This window comes from Colletotrichum navitas (genome assembly GCF_030913465.1).
Source record: "Colletotrichum navitas strain CBS 125086 chromosome Unknown LY79scaffold_8, whole genome shotgun sequence".
NCBI lineage: Eukaryota > Fungi > Ascomycota > Sordariomycetes > Glomerellales > Glomerellaceae > Colletotrichum > Colletotrichum navitas.
The window spans coordinates 1-14,848 of NW_026850554.1; the positions used below are offsets into that span (position 1 = coordinate 1).

Here is a 14,848-nt window from a genome sequence, read left to right on the forward strand (position 1 = left end):
GCTGTCGGAAATCAAAGATGCTGGGTGAGCTGACTTCCTCCGCCCCTTCCCTACTATAGGAGCCCATATAATCCGGAGACTGTTGCAATCAAGCGAGTTATTGCACTGGAGGGAGAATATGTCACGACGAGGGCGCCGTACCCGGAACGCATAGCCAGGGTACCACAAGGGCACATCTGGGTCGAGGGCGACGGACCGCAAGATCAGACTTTGGACAGCAACACATACGGGCCGATATCAATGGCGCTGGTCGACGGGCAATGCGTGTGGAATATCTGGCCCTGGCGCAAGTTTGGACGCGTGAGGTGGGAGGATCACAAGTTCAAGCCGAGATACTGAGTGCAAGACGGGTGGGTTCTCTTGTACAGTACTAAGAAGCAGGCGACCTATCTTTCTGTCGGGTCATTGGTCTAGAATTTGAGCTTGTCCGAAATCTCACCATGTATACTATCGTATATAAAATCAAGATTCCCCTGACACCATCAACAAATGTGGTTCTAGCCCGTCCGGGTCTCAGGGTCCATTGCTTGCACAGAGCGGCGCGGACTATCCGTGTCATAGCTCGAAGCTCCCACTCAGGGTCTCTCAGCCGGCCGCCCATGGAGCTCCAATGTTAAGGTACCTCCAGCGGAAAGGACGGAAAGCTCACAGTGACGCAGCCGGACCGATGCGCGGCAGGTGGTCTGTGCACACCAGCAAAAATTCCAGAGCCCGGGAACCCTGCATGAAATTTCGATATGATTATGTGCTGCTCCTCGCCGCCGCCAAGTTTTTGCCCGCGCAGTAAGCCCACGCGACAATCAACGACGAGGAGGCCTCTCCTCTCCCCCCCCCCTTCAAATCCCAACACGGTGTCGCCATCCCCTTGCGGGCGACCGACTGCCTTGCTCGAAGATTCCCCCGCCACGACACTGACAAACGCGCCGATACCAGCACTCGCTGCACGAGAGGGAGTCGGCCTAGACGCGGACCAACGAGAACCTGGTCCAATTGCGACAGACAGCATTCGCAAATGTCTGTCGCTGACCGTATCTTCAGCTACTTTGCCCCTGCCGACAACAACGCGCAAACGATCAAGGAGGGATTCTCGGTCTCGAGCCCGGCGCCGGCGGTGTCCTTGGAGGAGGATAGATATGCGGGACAGACGGGAGGGATTTTGCCGGATATCAGAATCAACACACAGCCATTCAGACAGGACATGAGCCCACAGGAGGATGAGTCTTTCGAAGATGAAGGCCGCCCGCCTTATCTCCATGCAATGATTGCTGGAGGTCTAGGCGGGTCGACGGGAGACATGCTCATGCACTCCCTGGACACGGTCAAGACACGCCAACAGGGCGACCCGCATATCCCGCCAAAGTACACATCCCTCGGTTCATCGTACTATACGATATGGAGGCAAGAGGGCATCAGACGAGGACTCTATGGCGGATGGGTGCCGGCACTGAGCGGTTCGCTTCCAGGCACCATGATGTTCTTCGGCACATACGAATGGAGCAAGCGGTTTCTTATCGACCACGGCCTACAACACCACCTGGCCTACCTCGCAGCCGGTTCGTCGAATCCGAGCTCAGAATTGAAAAGCACAGGCTAACTGAACATCCCTAGGGCTCCTCGGAGATTTGGCCGGCTCCATCGTTTATGTCCCGTCTGAGGTGCTGAAGACACGCATGCAACTACAGGGACGTTATAACAACCCTTACTTCAAGTCGGGATACAACTACAGAGGCACCGTTGATGCGGCGCGGACCATTGTGCGCCAAGAGGGACTCTCGGCGCTTTTCCACGGCTACCAAGCGACGCTCTATCGTGACCTGCCTTTTTCAGCACTCCAGTTCATGTTCTGGGAACAGTTCCACGCCTGGGCTCGCACATACAAGCAGAGCAGAGACGTTGGCATACCGCTGGAGCTCTTGACCGGCGGGCTCGCTGGAAGCTTGGCTGGCGTCATGACATGTCCCCTGGACGTCGTCAAGACAAGGCTGCAGACTCAAGTACATCCTGACCTATTACCGAAAGAGAGCAAACCGGCGGTTAAGAGCGCTGCGCACGCCTCGACATCAAAATCCCAGACGCGCAACATATCAACGTCATCGCCGTCAACGCATACTCCTCGCCCCGGCGCCGTGAACCTGCAGACCTCGTCTGTCATCCAGGGTCTCAAGGTCATATACCAGACAGAGGGCCTTAGCGGCTGGTTCAGGGGCGTGGGGCCCCGTGGTGTATGGACCTTCATTCAGAGCGGCACGATGCTGTTCTTGTACCAACGTATTCTTAAGCAGTTAGAGATTTGGAACCCTCCTGTGGAGAAGCAGCAGGAGCATGCCATTTAAGGCTGCTCTCAGGGCAGGTAGAGGTAGGGCTGGGGTTATCAGGCATGGGATGGAGAAACTTTTGTAAAAAGGAAGCCCATCTGTACAATTTGTAAGGATAAACATGGGGACTGGCGTTTGACTGACATGGTAGATGGACGCAATGCCCAATAGAGCCGATAGAGCGAAAGACAAGTCTCATTTCAAATGTTGCATCTGTTCTTAAAGGGTGATACCAGGTATCTGAGAAGACCATGCGGTGCGAGACGAAGAAGCTGGATGTGAAAGCCAGTCAGCCAGCTAATGAGTTTACATATGAATCAGTTTGAGAATGCGATAAGGTTTCCCATGAGCGAGCTCCATTTGTCAAAGGCAGCCTTGCAGTGCCTGCCCCACTAGCGTATAGTGCACATATACCCCTGCTGTTTTCCCGCCGAGGCCCCTTGTGTGTCCCCTGTGTGAGGGAGCTTGACGCGGGGTGCCTGGTAGCTGCTAGCTTCTCTGGAGCAGCTCCCGAAATTTCCACCTTGAAACGCGCGCCTCACGACAAGAACCCGCGACCTTGTTCTCCTTCCACCCTCAACCTGCACCCGCTGCTCACACAACAGCAGTCAAAGGAATTGCGCGTACACTGAGAAACTCCGACCAGATGACCTCCGATTCGGGCACTCCTCCCCCACCTCGGGAGCCGACCCCGAGCGGCTCCCTTGCTGCTTCGACTGCGATCCCGTTGAAGCGGCCTGCGCTTGAAGAGGATTTCAGTCCTTCCGTACCCTCCCCCCTCAATCCAGAAGTTCGATCTACACCAAAACCTCAAGGCTCCGACGATATGCCTGCCAAGCGCAACAAGAAGGAGTCGCTGAAGAAGCGCGAGTCCAAGGGCGCCTTCGGCGGCGACAGCAACCGTGGCACGCCGGACCCCAAGCATCGCGAACCTACTCAGAGCGACTACAGTCCGATGCGCTACAAGCTGGCGCCCCCCAAGCCTTCCGACTTTGAGCCCGCACGTCCTCCTGTTTTCATACACCACCATGATGTTCCTGCTCGGGACGGCGGCAAGATCCAGTTCTACGAGACTTCGGAGCAGTAAGTTTGCCAGTGCCTCTACGCAACAGATCGACGGTACTGACCTCCCATATCAAGCGTTCACAACAAGAAGAGCTACCACTACACACACTGTATCGCTGACCCCGGATTTCCCTCATCGCTCTATTACCGCGGCACCGAGGCAGAGCCCCACGGCCCTCACCTGAGCTTTGAGGATAGCGCAACCCATCTGTTCTTCGACCAGACGGGTCGTCACATCACAACCAACAAGGGCTTTCGCATGACGCGCGCCAATGTGGCGATCCGGGAGGGACGTTTCTACTGGGAGGTCAAGATCACGAGGGGCATTGTGGACAAGAAGAATGCAGAGGGACAGCCCGAATCGCATGGCCACGTGCGCATGGGTTTCGCGAGAAGAGAGGCGTCGCTTGACGCGCCCGTTGGCTTCGACGCCTACAGCTACGGATTCCGCGATGTTGGCGGCGAGAAGGTCTACATGTCGCGCCCGAAACCCTTTTTCCCAGAGGGAGAAGGCATCCGCGAAGGCGACGTCATCGGTTTGGAGATCCAGCTCCCGTCGGAACGTCTGCAACGGAAGGTCTTGGCTGGTCAGTATAACCCGGCGGTGGACACTGGTCTGGACGACGACAGCGCGGCGTTTGATGCGCCCAATATTGTCCGCGATCGTATCCCCATTCGCTTCAAGCAGCACATCTACTTTGAAAAGATCGACTACCATACCACCAAGGAGCTCGAGGATCTCATGAACCCCTCTCCTGTCTCCTCCGGCCCCGCCAACTCGGTCGAGGCGCCGAACCCCAATCATCCTGTTCCTGCCCTTCGCACTCTTCCCGGATCCTATATCAAATTGTACAAGAACGGCGTTCCTATGGGAACCGCATTTACCGATCTCCTCGCCTTCCTGCCCCCCGCCTCCAAGCCGCAGGCGCAGATCGGCGCCCGCGAGGGCCTCGATAACGGCATGCTCGGTTATTACCCCGCCGTGAGCGTTTTCAGAGGCGGCGCCGCAGAGGTCAACTTCGGTCCAGACTTTTGGTTCCCACCTCCCGGCATCGTCGAGGACGCCGAGAACGAGGTCTCCATGGTCGACGTCGACCAGGCCGAGCACAAGGCGCCGTTGGCGTTGGGATACCCCGGTCTGGATAAGGTCCGCCCTGTTTCCGAACGCTACACGGAGCAGATCGTGGAGGACATTGTCTACGACATCATTGACGAGGTCGACTTCTGGATCCAGGACGGCTGCAAGGTCATTGACCGCTTCGGCCAAGGCGAGAAGGCCGGCCAGACAGGCAGTCTCGCAGCTGGCGGGCGTGACGAGATCAAGGAGTTGGTCCAGGATGATTGAAGGGGGTCTTGGCACGTTGGACGGTAGAGCGACACAAAAGCGTACTTTGCTTCGGAGATACCCGAATTTTTTTTTCTTTCTTTTTCTTTTCTTTTTTTCACTACAAGTTCTTTGCATTGCGGATCCACGGCTGTATATTAGACTATTGTGTAAAAGGCATCGGAGAATGCCACCAATATAGGGGGTGGGGAGGGCTCTGATATTTTTTTCCTCCTTTTCGAGAAATCGCTCGCATACAGGAAAGCCGAGGCTAGGTAGACAGGCATCAAATGAGGACATGAAATCATTGCAAAACCCCGTCTTACCAGGCAGTCGCCTCGTGTGTCTAGCTCGTTCGTTCATACATCGTTGCATTCATTCGTGGCAAAACGCTAGAAAACATCCAGGATGTGACAGTCCAGTCATTAAAGAGAAGAAAAAGAAGACGTGCGAGCCCACGGGGGGCACGCGTTGTAAGGCAAACCAAAACCCTTCCCGCGTCACTTCCTCGTCGCCCTTCTCCGGGGAGAGTCAGGAGGCGGCGAGGCCCGGCGTTGGGGCGTCGTCCTCCCCGAGCTGTGCCTGCCGCTGCGCCGACTGCGCTCGCTTCTCTGGCTCCTCGGGCGGTCCTGGTCCGCGCGGGCCGGCTCGGTGCGCGAGCGCGGGGGCGCCGGGAGGGCGGGGTCGTCGGGGAGCTCCTCGATGCGGCCGCTGCCATCGACGACCTCGGGCACGTTCTCGCGCTTGATACGCTCTTCACGACCGCGCTTGTGGCAGTACCAGAGCACAAATAGGAGCACTGCCGGTGGGTGTTAGCATCTTTTACAACGAGGGAGTAAGGGGGGAACTGAGACTTACGGAAGAGAGCCACGCTCCAGATGACGTTGGTGCCGATGAAGGCCGGCCACCGCAGCTTGAGGGCGTTGACAATGGCCTTGAGCATGCCGACGACGGCGCCGGGCTTGGAGACCAAGTCGGCGAAGCTGGTGGGGGTGAACATCTTCTTGGCGGCGCCCTTGATGCCCTCGCTGGCCGACACCTCGGCGGCGTTGATGCCCTGGCTCTTGGCGGCGGCGGCGAGGACCTCGGGCCCCAGGCTGGCGGTGAACTTGTCGGGGAGGCTGGTGACGAGCTTCTGCATGCTGCTGGGGAGCTTGTCGAACGACTTCTTGAGGGTGCCGTCGCGGTCTTCGACGAGGTTGCGGAGGTCGTCGACGGCCGTGGGCACGCCGTTGACGAGGTCCTTGAGGACGAGGGTGAACTTGCCGACGAGCTCAGATGACTCGGCCGATAGGGGGATGGCCTTGTTGTTGCGCGCCGAGAGGTTCAGGTCGTCGAGTACGCGCGACAGGTCGTCCTGCTCGCGCGCCGCCTCCTCAGGCTTCACGGGCTTGATCGGCTCGAGCTGCTTGTCCTTGTCGCCGCCCTTGGCCTTGTTGAACAGGAAGGCGATCTTGCCGGGGATCCTGGAGGGCCCTGAGCCCTCAGGCTTCTCGGCGACGGCGACCGTCGCCGCCTTGACGGGGGTCTGCTGCTGGCCCCGGTGCGGGGCCGCGCGGCGGGATTCGTCAGAGTCCCACGTGTACTCCGGGGTCTTGCTGCGCGGGGGCAGCGCCGGACGAACGCTCTCGTCGTCCGAGTCAACCTCGTCCGGGTCAGAGAGAATGCGCCTGAAGAAGGCCTCGTCCTTGCGATCTAAAAGCGGTGTGGGACCGCCTTCGGTGGCTCCGCTCGCCGTTGTTAGGACGGATTGAGAGCTGGTCTGGCGCCGCGACGGCGAAGGCCGCGAGTCGGGTCTGAGATGCGCCGAGGATGATCCATTTTGCTCCTGCGATTGCTGCTCCCCTTCCGCCGCCTGCTTTGCCTCCTTTTCTGTCTTGTATTTCTTGAACTTCTTGTAGCTCAGGTATTCCAGCATCGTGGGCGAAGCGGTTGTCTTGCGTCAGAAGGGTCCAAGGCCGAGAGCTAGGTTTGCTGGCTGGGCGATGACTTGGGAATTGCGATCGGGCTGTTGTCAAAGAAACCGAGGCTGAAAGGCGAATGTGTGATTTGTATTTATGCGTGCCGGTAGATGAAGAGTTGCCGTCGAAATACAGGCGGTCGGAGCCAGTTATTTTATCGACCAGCCAAGTGCTTCTGAATCACATGCAGTCTGGGCCCTGGTTACCTCGTGCGGCGTCATGACCTGCGAGTTTTAGGTGTTGGCCACAGGATGGGTTGAACTAGAGAGCAAGTTGGAGTAGCTTGCACAGCCACGCGTGATGTCACTTCAATGCTTTCAGATGATCATGCATGGTCCTGTCATTGGAGCCCTCCGGTAACCGCGCCCAAGCGAGCACCGGCACTTGGGCCCAGGCCCGCTAAGGCGCACCGCCACATCGGAGGCCCCTCCAGGGTCCAAAACGTCGCCTCTCTTGTTGGGACGCTAGGACCCAGTGAGGCAACGTATGTATGTATGTATACTACTAGTAATGTGGGAGAAATATGGTGTTCATCCAGAATAGGACTGTTTTTTATTATTAAAAAGATGTTTTGTTTTGTTCGACAGCTTCGGTGTCTGAGACGGTCGAGTGGCTAGCTTCTGCTTCAGCCACCAGTACGGGGGGTATCTTTCCTGAAAACTGCCCGCAACATCTAGGGGTTGGTTGGTTGGTTGGTTGAGCTATGGAGTCCCAAACCTTTATGTTTCATCATGCCCCATCCTCGACTTCTTCTTCACCGTTCTCGTGCACATCTTCGTCAGCCACGTTGCTTTTCCTGCCCCCGCTTCTACGGCGGCCCCTCTTGTAGGCCTCCGTACTGGTCTGCGCTTCCTCCCCGACGTAATGTTCACCGTCCCAGTCTCTTGAGCATCTAGGGCACTTATGGCTGCGTTGCGTTCGCCAGTATGCGTCGGCGCAAATGTGGTGCAGGCGTGCGTTGCAATCTACCTCCCCGCATCTTTGGCCAACGGTGACGATCCCCTTGCACGCCTCGCAGAACTTGATGCGTTGCCACTCCTGCGCGGCCGCGTCGGGGTCGTTGTACGAGTCGATGAGCCACGCTCTGAGCTCGAGCAGCGCTCGGGGGCTGAGACTATAAAACCCGTTCCTAGACTTTTCCAACCAGCCCTGGTTTACCAGGTTCATCAGCATGTCTTCCACCTCACTGTGCTTCAGCCCCTTGTCCGCGGAGGACTGCGTCTGCGTCGGTGCTCCATCCTCGTCGACATCGTTGCGGTTGTTGTTCTGCTGACGCGAGGGACGGGCCAGCTTAATCGCCTGCATCTCTGTGATGCACATGAGCTCCATGCGCGGGGAGTTGTACGTCTCGAACATGGCATCGAGTAGTCTCTTGATGAAGGCGATCTGTTCGGCATTATATGTGGTCGCGAGCTGGGTCATCGGGTCCGAAGCCGTGTTGACGAGAGCATAGACACGCTTCTTGGAGACTTGGTGGGCAGCGCTTCGGATCTCGTAGTCGAAGAAAGAAACGGCTTCAGCGGCTGCTTGCAGGAAAGATTCGAAATCCTGCTGAGTGACCTGTTCGGTGGTGACCGGTTCGCCATCTTCGGCTTCGATTGTGAATATCTCTGCAAGAATGGTCTGCGCCTCCTCGAATGTGAGGGTCCCGCGAGCCAAGAAGGCTTGCAGGAAGGCTCTGTTGCCATCATTATAGTGCGGTGGAACAATGTTCATGTTGGCGGTGTAGTGCGGAGCATCGACCCGGATAAAGGGTTCGTATGCAGTCTGGAAGGGATTGAATAAGAGGTACAATATGCAAGAAACCGTCTAGGGCTATCGGAATCGTTCTTTTGTAGCACTGCTAAGTTGTCGGGGTGTTTGTCGAACAAGTTATATCGCGGGGAAGCTTTCGACGCGCCTTTGACGCGTCCCGCTGGTGCATGCTTAATTGACCATGATCGAGCACCCATAGGAACGCAGCCACAGGTGGCTCCTCCCTACCGCTGCCGTCGCCGTCTTCCCACATGAGCCACAAAGTGGCTGGAAGGAGCTGGCGGCCCACCACCGGAGATTTTCCATTGCGATTCCACTCACTTCTCCACGGCTCTGGGTCAAAATCTGTCTGCTTTAGTTTAGATCGCCTGAATCCCACACGACCTTATTTTTCGCAAGCTCGTGCCGCAGCTAGGCGCTATATCCCGACGGAACGGCATTTTGCTCGCGAAGTTGCGACTGCCGATCACACTCGTAACCTCCAGCTTGACTTCTCCTCTGGACAAAAGTATGCGGCTCACAGGTCCGCATTCCGCATTCATGCAGGCTGGGGTCGCCCAGCTGTCATCTAATCTACAAACACACGCTGGCATGGCCCGGTTCTTAGTTATAGTTCATGTACCTATGCATTGGACTGAAGCTTCAGCAACGTTCCATCTGGCAGAAACTGGCACCGCGCGCCTTTGCCCTTTCATCCCAACATCACGAGACCCCCCCCCCCCCCCGGCGAGCAAACATCTTTTCTTTATTGGTGCTAGAATCACTCACTTCACCGCATCAGGCCCAACTCCTGAAGCCATGTCCGTCGCTCGGGCTCCGTTGGACCATCAGTTTGAGTGGCCTTCTGTATCACTGCTGACTCAGTGCAGCCAAGCCCAATGCAAAACCACTAGTTCGACTTCGCGTCATGGTTGTCCCTGTCCTTCAGAGAGCCCCGAGCACCGGGACACGGCATGTTCCCTTGCCATTGGAATCGGCTGCGATGAGATGAGGTGTGATGATCACCGTTCCCCGGAGGGCGCCCGGTAAATCAGGCATCATATGATGCTCTCCGGAAGCTTATTTGCTTTAGAATGGGAGTCTGCGAAATAATGTGACCCTGTGTCGCTGACTCGTCAGATTGTCGAAAACAATAAAAAAAAGGGACGCCGTCACGTCAATCCGCTGGGCCATCGGCCCAGTCGCCTCAGCCAAGTTGAAGCTGCGCCTCCACTCGCCATGCGTGTTTCGAGCCATCCATGCCTCAACTCCTGGATAACAAGTAACGATGGTCGTCTCCGGAGGCTATCCCGGCAACAGTTCGGTTGAAATCACACACGGCTATGCCAAACACACTACCTAGCACCACTCAGTTCAGCATTTGCCACCCTATTGGCAGGCTTTCTGCAGCAAATTCCAACGACGCCTGCGTGCTACTGTTTCGGCAGTTGTCACCAGAACCGCACCAAGAAGCCAGCTAGAATGCCATCACGCTGTCATCTGTCTCTCCATGACATATTGTACTGCCCAGTGCGCTGCTGGGCTCTTCTCGTAGCCTTTCGTCTCGGCGTCTTGGTGTCATGTCATCTGGGAAAACCTTCTCACACTATCGCGTTTCAACCTTGGTTACCCACCATATAACGGAGTAAAGCTCTCCTTGAACATCCCGAGTGGCCCCGCTACCCCCTCCTAGGGTTCCCGGTCAAGACATTTCTGTGCCGCCGGTTGCAAGGCGTATGGGGGCTGTGGCTCTTACCAAGGTCTGAACACCACTTGCCGCTCTAGAATGTCGGGAAGTCCCATCTCGTTGTCAGGCCGTCGTGCTTGGTCGCCATTCAGCTTCCTGCGAGCGCCAGACAAGCATCGCTTGCATCTCCTTCCCAAGTCTTGTTAGTCTCTAGGTTTCATCGCGCCATTGCCACCACACGAATAGGTAGTATCCGGGGCTTGGCTATCCATGCGCCGATCGCAGGTGCTCGCATCGATCTCAGGGCAGCTTTAGATGATAAGCATGACCATGGCATTTGCTCGCGCTTCCAACTCTTGCTTTTTCTTCTTCTTCTTCCTTTCCGTCACATTGCCCCCCTGCTATCGTTCATCAGCTCCATGTTCATGTCTCGCCTGCTAACCCAACATCCAAGGGGGTTGATATGGCCATCCAGCTGCCTCAGGAGGAGCTGGCCACATCTGTAGGGGTTATTGTTTACTCTCTGATCTGCCTATCATGCAGTTTTCTTATGGCATGGTTGGTCTATGCTCATCATGAGGAATTCAGCTGTAAGTGGACTCAACGACGGGTTAAGTGCTGTTCAGAGGCTTACTCATATCGTTGTGTGTAGATGTCGCATTAGTTTCGTACTTCACAGGGCTGTCGACGGCGGCTTCTATAGCCCAGCAGATTCACACGCTTCTGCGGTGGAGGGATATCAGGTTCGATCAGTTCCGGCATGCCAACGCCAACGTCGGCAACCCTGAGCTGGCCATATCTCGCGCGTCAGTTGGTATTGACTTGGCCTTTTTCTATATCCGTAAGATGCCCTCCCCGTTCATGTGGTTTAGCCTATCTGACGCTTTACAGAGTTATACTGCTACAATGTCGAAACTGCCTTGATCTTCTTCTGGGCCTTCTCTCTCGTTCAGTCAATCTTCCACCTCGAACTAGCCAGTTCGCTACGTAAACGAGCCACCTATATCGCGAAGGCCACCGCCGTCCTCCTGCCGGCGTTGCTAGTGGGTACTCTCAGACTCGAGGCGGTTCAGAAGCAGACCGCAACTTTCCTCCTACTAGCAGATTTATTCAGTAAGTTTCGTCACCTCTTTCTGGCGGACTTCATCTAAAGAAAGCATTCAGTGGGCTTCTGCATGAGCGGCTGCGGCGTTCTTCTCATCATCATCTTGATCAAATACGTCTATACGCGCCGGAACCTCATGTCTTGGAACGTTCAATATGGGCAACGGTCGAACAGATCGGAAAGCAGCAACACACTCGTCTTCGGTGGTAGGGACTGGAAGCGCCGCCGGAGCATCTACGACAATTGGCTGGTGGTCCGCTTCACTATTGCGTTCGTTGCCTTAGCGTAAGGATAGCCCTTCGCCTTGACGCCAATGAAGATATACGTAACTGACGGAACGTACAAAGCACCTACCAGTTTTTTAGCATCATGTTCCAAATTCTTTCCTCACGGCAGAATTCCCGTGACTTCCTGAGAGAAGCACCGGATCTCAGCGTCGCCCGACTGCACCAGGACCTCCTGCTTTTCATCCCCGGCGTTACCGCGAGCCTGTTGGCCTTTGTGGTTTTCGGCACCACAAAGACATTCCTAGACTACATCGTAGACACGCTCCTTCCGCGAAGGCTCCGAGATAGAAACGGGGAGGGGGCGAACAATCCGGCCCCGCAACGGGCTCCGTCACCGCAAGCGTTCTCTCAGAGGAGCGCAGCATATCCGCCGCGGCTCTCGTTGGCCCCGTACAAATTGAACGGCGGAGGCCTTGGCGGCCTGCACATACCCGTCTCTGATAGGGGCAGTATTCAACTGAGGGAGCTGAACACCGGTGACACGAAAACCGTTGAAGAGGACGACCAGTGGCCACTGGTTAGCGTAAGAACGGGCTCTACTGTCCCGAAGAAACCTGTAAAAGTATACCTGTTTCCGAAACAGTAGTCTTACGAGTTATGATCAAAATGATACCATATGGGCTAAGGCTTGCTCCTTGCGTCAAGGACTGATAGTTCATGGTTCATGCTGAGTGATTTCAAGTGTCTCGAATTACAGGGCCACGTTGAAGTATGCATGAAAACTTTAAGTGTATGAGGAAAAACCAAAATTGGAATCTGCACATGATTGATTATACGTGCTTTGGACATACAAGCGTAGAGCGTTGGGCTTCCGCTTGGGTGGCCGCTAAAGACCGATCCTCTCAGGCTGGTCGACGAATACCAGCATATTATCTATGCAACTTGTCAAACTCCATAAGTTTTATGTAAGCTCCGGAACTTCATCGTACCTCTCTGAAGGAGACTGTGACAAGTCTGCGAGTATCCGGGACCGAAATGCCGACTCAAATCTCTTTCCATGGCCCTGCACATGAAACGCTACGAGAGAGCTGCAAGAGGGAACGGGTGATTAGACTCTTATGCAGAAAGCGACTTTCACCATGAAGTGACCATTGATAGTTAATACTTGCCTCGAGGACATGAATAATTACGCCATGCCTTAACTGCATCAAATTGACAACTAGCAGTGGTTTCCGCAATTCCGTGACTGTGGTATGAAGAAACGGTTATGAGATACGTCAACCTTGACCCAGTGGGTACCCTATGCATGTTCCATTTTACGACATGCTGCAACCTACGTGCTAGCAACATAGGAGAACATATCACGTCCTTGTAATCCCAGGAACAGTTTTCTCCCCTAGATACACGCACTTTACTTCGCGAATAATTTTGTACTCGTTCACATTCAGACAGACACATGAGATGAATGACTATTGTGAAGAACACTTTTCGCCTGGGCAGATACAATCTCGTCTCAACCGCTATTAGGGAACCGGGCCGATCATTGAGTACAAGGTATTAAACACCCTATTACCCCTGCGCCTTTCACAGCACGGGCGATACACAAGTCTACTTCCTTACTCCCACGCACTCATGAGCGTGTTGCTCTCAACCTCATTATCAAAGTTGACGATATGCGTGGAGTGGCACCACGGCTTCAATCCTACCTCCTTCCTCACAGTGCTCGCAAAAAACGAACACCACTTCATACGCGGATGCGTCCCGTTAACCTCGGCCCTCGTCGCCTCGTGGATCATCTTGCCAAAGTCTTTGACGCAGGGATGACGGCCAACGTTATCGTACAGCGTCGCCAGCTGGATCAGCTGCCCCAAGAACGTGATGGTGCCGTCGACTCCTGTGTCTTGGTGGCGGACGATGGCCTCGGCGACAGCCTCGGCCTGGTCTGGGGTAGCACCGTGGTCCTTGAGCACCAGGAGGGCCTTGAAGCCGCCGTAGATGTCGAACGACATGCGGGTGGCCGTGAGGCTCTCATCGGCCGTACCAATGTCATGGAGGAGACAGGCTAGTGCCCACGTTGAGGGAGAGAGGGCAGCCGCCTTGTCAGGAAATTGCTGCTTGCTGATTGTCATACCTGGGATATATCAGGTATTTTACTTCTGGAAAAGCACAGCAAGCTATTCCGTTGGAACTATGCCTTTTGGTCCGGGGGGCCCAGGTCTCACTCACCATAGTAGAAAACTCTCATGGAATGATTGAAAGTCTCCGCATGTAAACGCTCCTTGGCGTATCGTAGCGTCTGTGCCACCACAGGGTCGTCGGAAGGAAAGCTAATGTCCCTGATGCTCACCGGCGAGGGCTCGTTCAAGAACGGTAGGTCACCAAAGATCCTGCCAGCATCAACGGGTACGGCTGTCCAACCGTTGAGAGTGGCTTCGTCTTGACACATGATAGGGGTTATCTTTGTTTTGATATATTGTTGCGATGAGGTTGTGATACCTGGGAATTGGAGAGCGACACCGGGGTAGTTGGTTGGTTTCTTGATTGAGAGGACTCGAGTAACTCAACTTCCAAGATGGCGAATTTGTGAGAGGTACTTATACGGTGAGACTGTAGGGACCATTGGCCAATGGATCATGATCGGCCTTTGAAGGTTAATGGTGCCGGCAGAGGCCCGAACGCCGAGGCGCCCTCGCGCATGACGATGATGTGATATTCATGGCTTTCGGCAGTCCCGCTGCAGGCGGTCGGCGAGTAACATCAAAGCCCGGAGTTTCTTGTCACGGCCTACGGGTTTTGCAAGTGAAGGGCATCCAATCATACGTAGAAGTGTAAGCAGTGGTACATATTGTTGCAAAAAAAAAAAAGAAAAAAGAAAAAACCCCCGATGCAATTGAATCAAGCAAAGTATGGCAGGCGGAAGCGCTAGCCAGCGCAAGATGCTGACGTGATTGGGGGTTTTGCTTTGTTTTGGAAGAAACTAACGGGAGTTGCCAATCAGGGAGGTTACGATATCTTTTGGCCACAAACAGTAGATGTTAAAACACATTGTTCGAGTCAAATTAGGAGCTTCAGGACTTCCGTTTACTGTTTGTTACACGGCGACCGATACTGCTCGCATGATGAGGTTCCTCGAAAGACGGGCTACTCCCTTGCCAGTCGTCAATACTGATAATGGTTGGCCTGGGTGGCGCAGCTTGGACTGGGATGAAATGCATCCTGGAGGGCCCTGTTCAACAAGATGGAATCCATGGGTCTAAGTCGGTAGATAAGATGCTCGCAGTCAAGATTATCGGAACGCCAATCTAGACACGCGACTTGCGTGCAATGTCGCTATCGCTTGTTGTGATGTCCTTTGGTAAAAGCACAGAAGGAAGGTAGGTAGGTAAGACGGTAAGGCGGAGGGGGAGGGCCTGGATGAGCATCCACCAAG

At 55.1% G+C, this 14,848-nt stretch overlaps 6 protein-coding genes across 6 annotated transcripts; 3 read left to right on the top strand and 3 right to left on the bottom strand.

Annotated features, from left to right (window-relative positions):
• The first annotated feature begins 719 nt into the window (after positions 1–719).
• On the top strand, positions 720–2,659 carry LY79DRAFT_647110 (mitochondrial carrier domain-containing protein). Its single transcript, XM_060562480.1, has 2 exons — positions 720–1,553; positions 1,609–2,659. Exons 1-2 carry the CDS (start codon positions 1,013–1,015, stop codon positions 2,331–2,333), a joined length of 1,266 nt encoding a protein of 421 aa, XP_060418064.1. The 5' UTR covers positions 720–1,012; the 3' UTR covers positions 2,334–2,659.
• A 302-nt stretch (positions 2,660–2,961) lies between these two features.
• Positions 2,962–4,725, top strand: LY79DRAFT_587339 (SPRY domain-containing protein; the record flags this gene model as incomplete). The annotated part of the gene is made up of 2 exons (XM_060560758.1): positions 2,962–3,398; positions 3,456–4,725. 2 exons carry the CDS (start codon positions 2,962–2,964, stop codon positions 4,723–4,725), a joined length of 1,707 nt encoding a protein of 568 aa, XP_060418065.1.
• Positions 4,726–4,740: 15 nt separating this feature from the next.
• On the bottom strand, positions 4,741–6,930 carry LY79DRAFT_599836 (uncharacterized protein). Its single transcript, XM_060561826.1, has 2 exons — positions 5,563–6,930; positions 4,741–5,503 (listed from the first exon to the last, which is right to left on the bottom strand). The coding sequence occupies exons 1-2, from the start codon at positions 6,620–6,622 to the stop codon at positions 5,205–5,207; spliced, it is 1,359 nt and encodes a 452-aa protein (XP_060418066.1). The 5' UTR covers positions 6,623–6,930; the 3' UTR covers positions 4,741–5,204.
• Positions 6,931–7,074: 144 nt separating this feature from the next.
• LY79DRAFT_541144 (RING-like domain-containing protein) lies at positions 7,075–8,648 on the bottom strand. Its single transcript, XM_060556918.1, has one exon. It carries the CDS (start codon positions 8,379–8,381, stop codon positions 7,395–7,397), a length of 987 nt encoding a protein of 328 aa, XP_060418067.1. The 5' UTR covers positions 8,382–8,648; the 3' UTR covers positions 7,075–7,394.
• A 1,901-nt stretch (positions 8,649–10,549) lies between these two features.
• Positions 10,550–12,064, top strand: LY79DRAFT_507797 (uncharacterized protein; the record flags this gene model as incomplete). Its single annotated transcript, XM_060553862.1, has 5 exons — positions 10,550–10,676; positions 10,739–10,927; positions 10,978–11,199; positions 11,251–11,476; positions 11,539–12,064. 5 exons carry the CDS (start codon positions 10,550–10,552, stop codon positions 12,062–12,064), a joined length of 1,290 nt encoding a protein of 429 aa, XP_060418068.1.
• Positions 12,065–13,034: 970 nt separating this feature from the next.
• On the bottom strand, positions 13,035–13,864 carry LY79DRAFT_507833 (cyanamide hydratase family HD domain-containing protein; the record flags this gene model as incomplete). Its single annotated transcript, XM_060553868.1, has 2 exons — positions 13,035–13,549; positions 13,645–13,864. 2 exons carry the CDS (start codon positions 13,862–13,864, stop codon positions 13,035–13,037), a joined length of 735 nt encoding a protein of 244 aa, XP_060418069.1.
• Positions 13,865–14,848: the final 984 nt, after the last annotated feature.

What these genes read in the sequence shown, in the direction of transcription:
- LY79DRAFT_647110 (XM_060562480.1), top strand. Translation starts at nt 1,013, where the DNA reads ATGTCTGTCGCTGACCGTATCTTCAGCTACTTTGCCCCTGCCGACAAC. An exon ending in CCTGGCCTACCTCGCAGCCG is followed by an intron (nt 1,554 to 1,608) that starts GTTCGTCGAATC and finishes GAACATCCCTAG; the next exon opens with GGCTCCTCGGAGATTTGGCC.
- LY79DRAFT_599836 (XM_060561826.1), bottom strand. Translation starts at nt 6,622, where the DNA reads ATGCTGGAATACCTGAGCTACAAGAAGTTCAAGAAATACAAGACAGAA. An exon ending in CTGGAGCGTGGCTCTCTTCC is followed by an intron (nt 5,504 to 5,562) that starts GTAAGTCTCAGT and finishes ACCCACCGGCAG; the next exon opens with TGCTCCTATTTGTGCTCTGG.
- LY79DRAFT_541144 (XM_060556918.1), bottom strand. Translation starts at nt 8,381, where the DNA reads ATGAACATTGTTCCACCGCACTATAATGATGGCAACAGAGCCTTCCTG.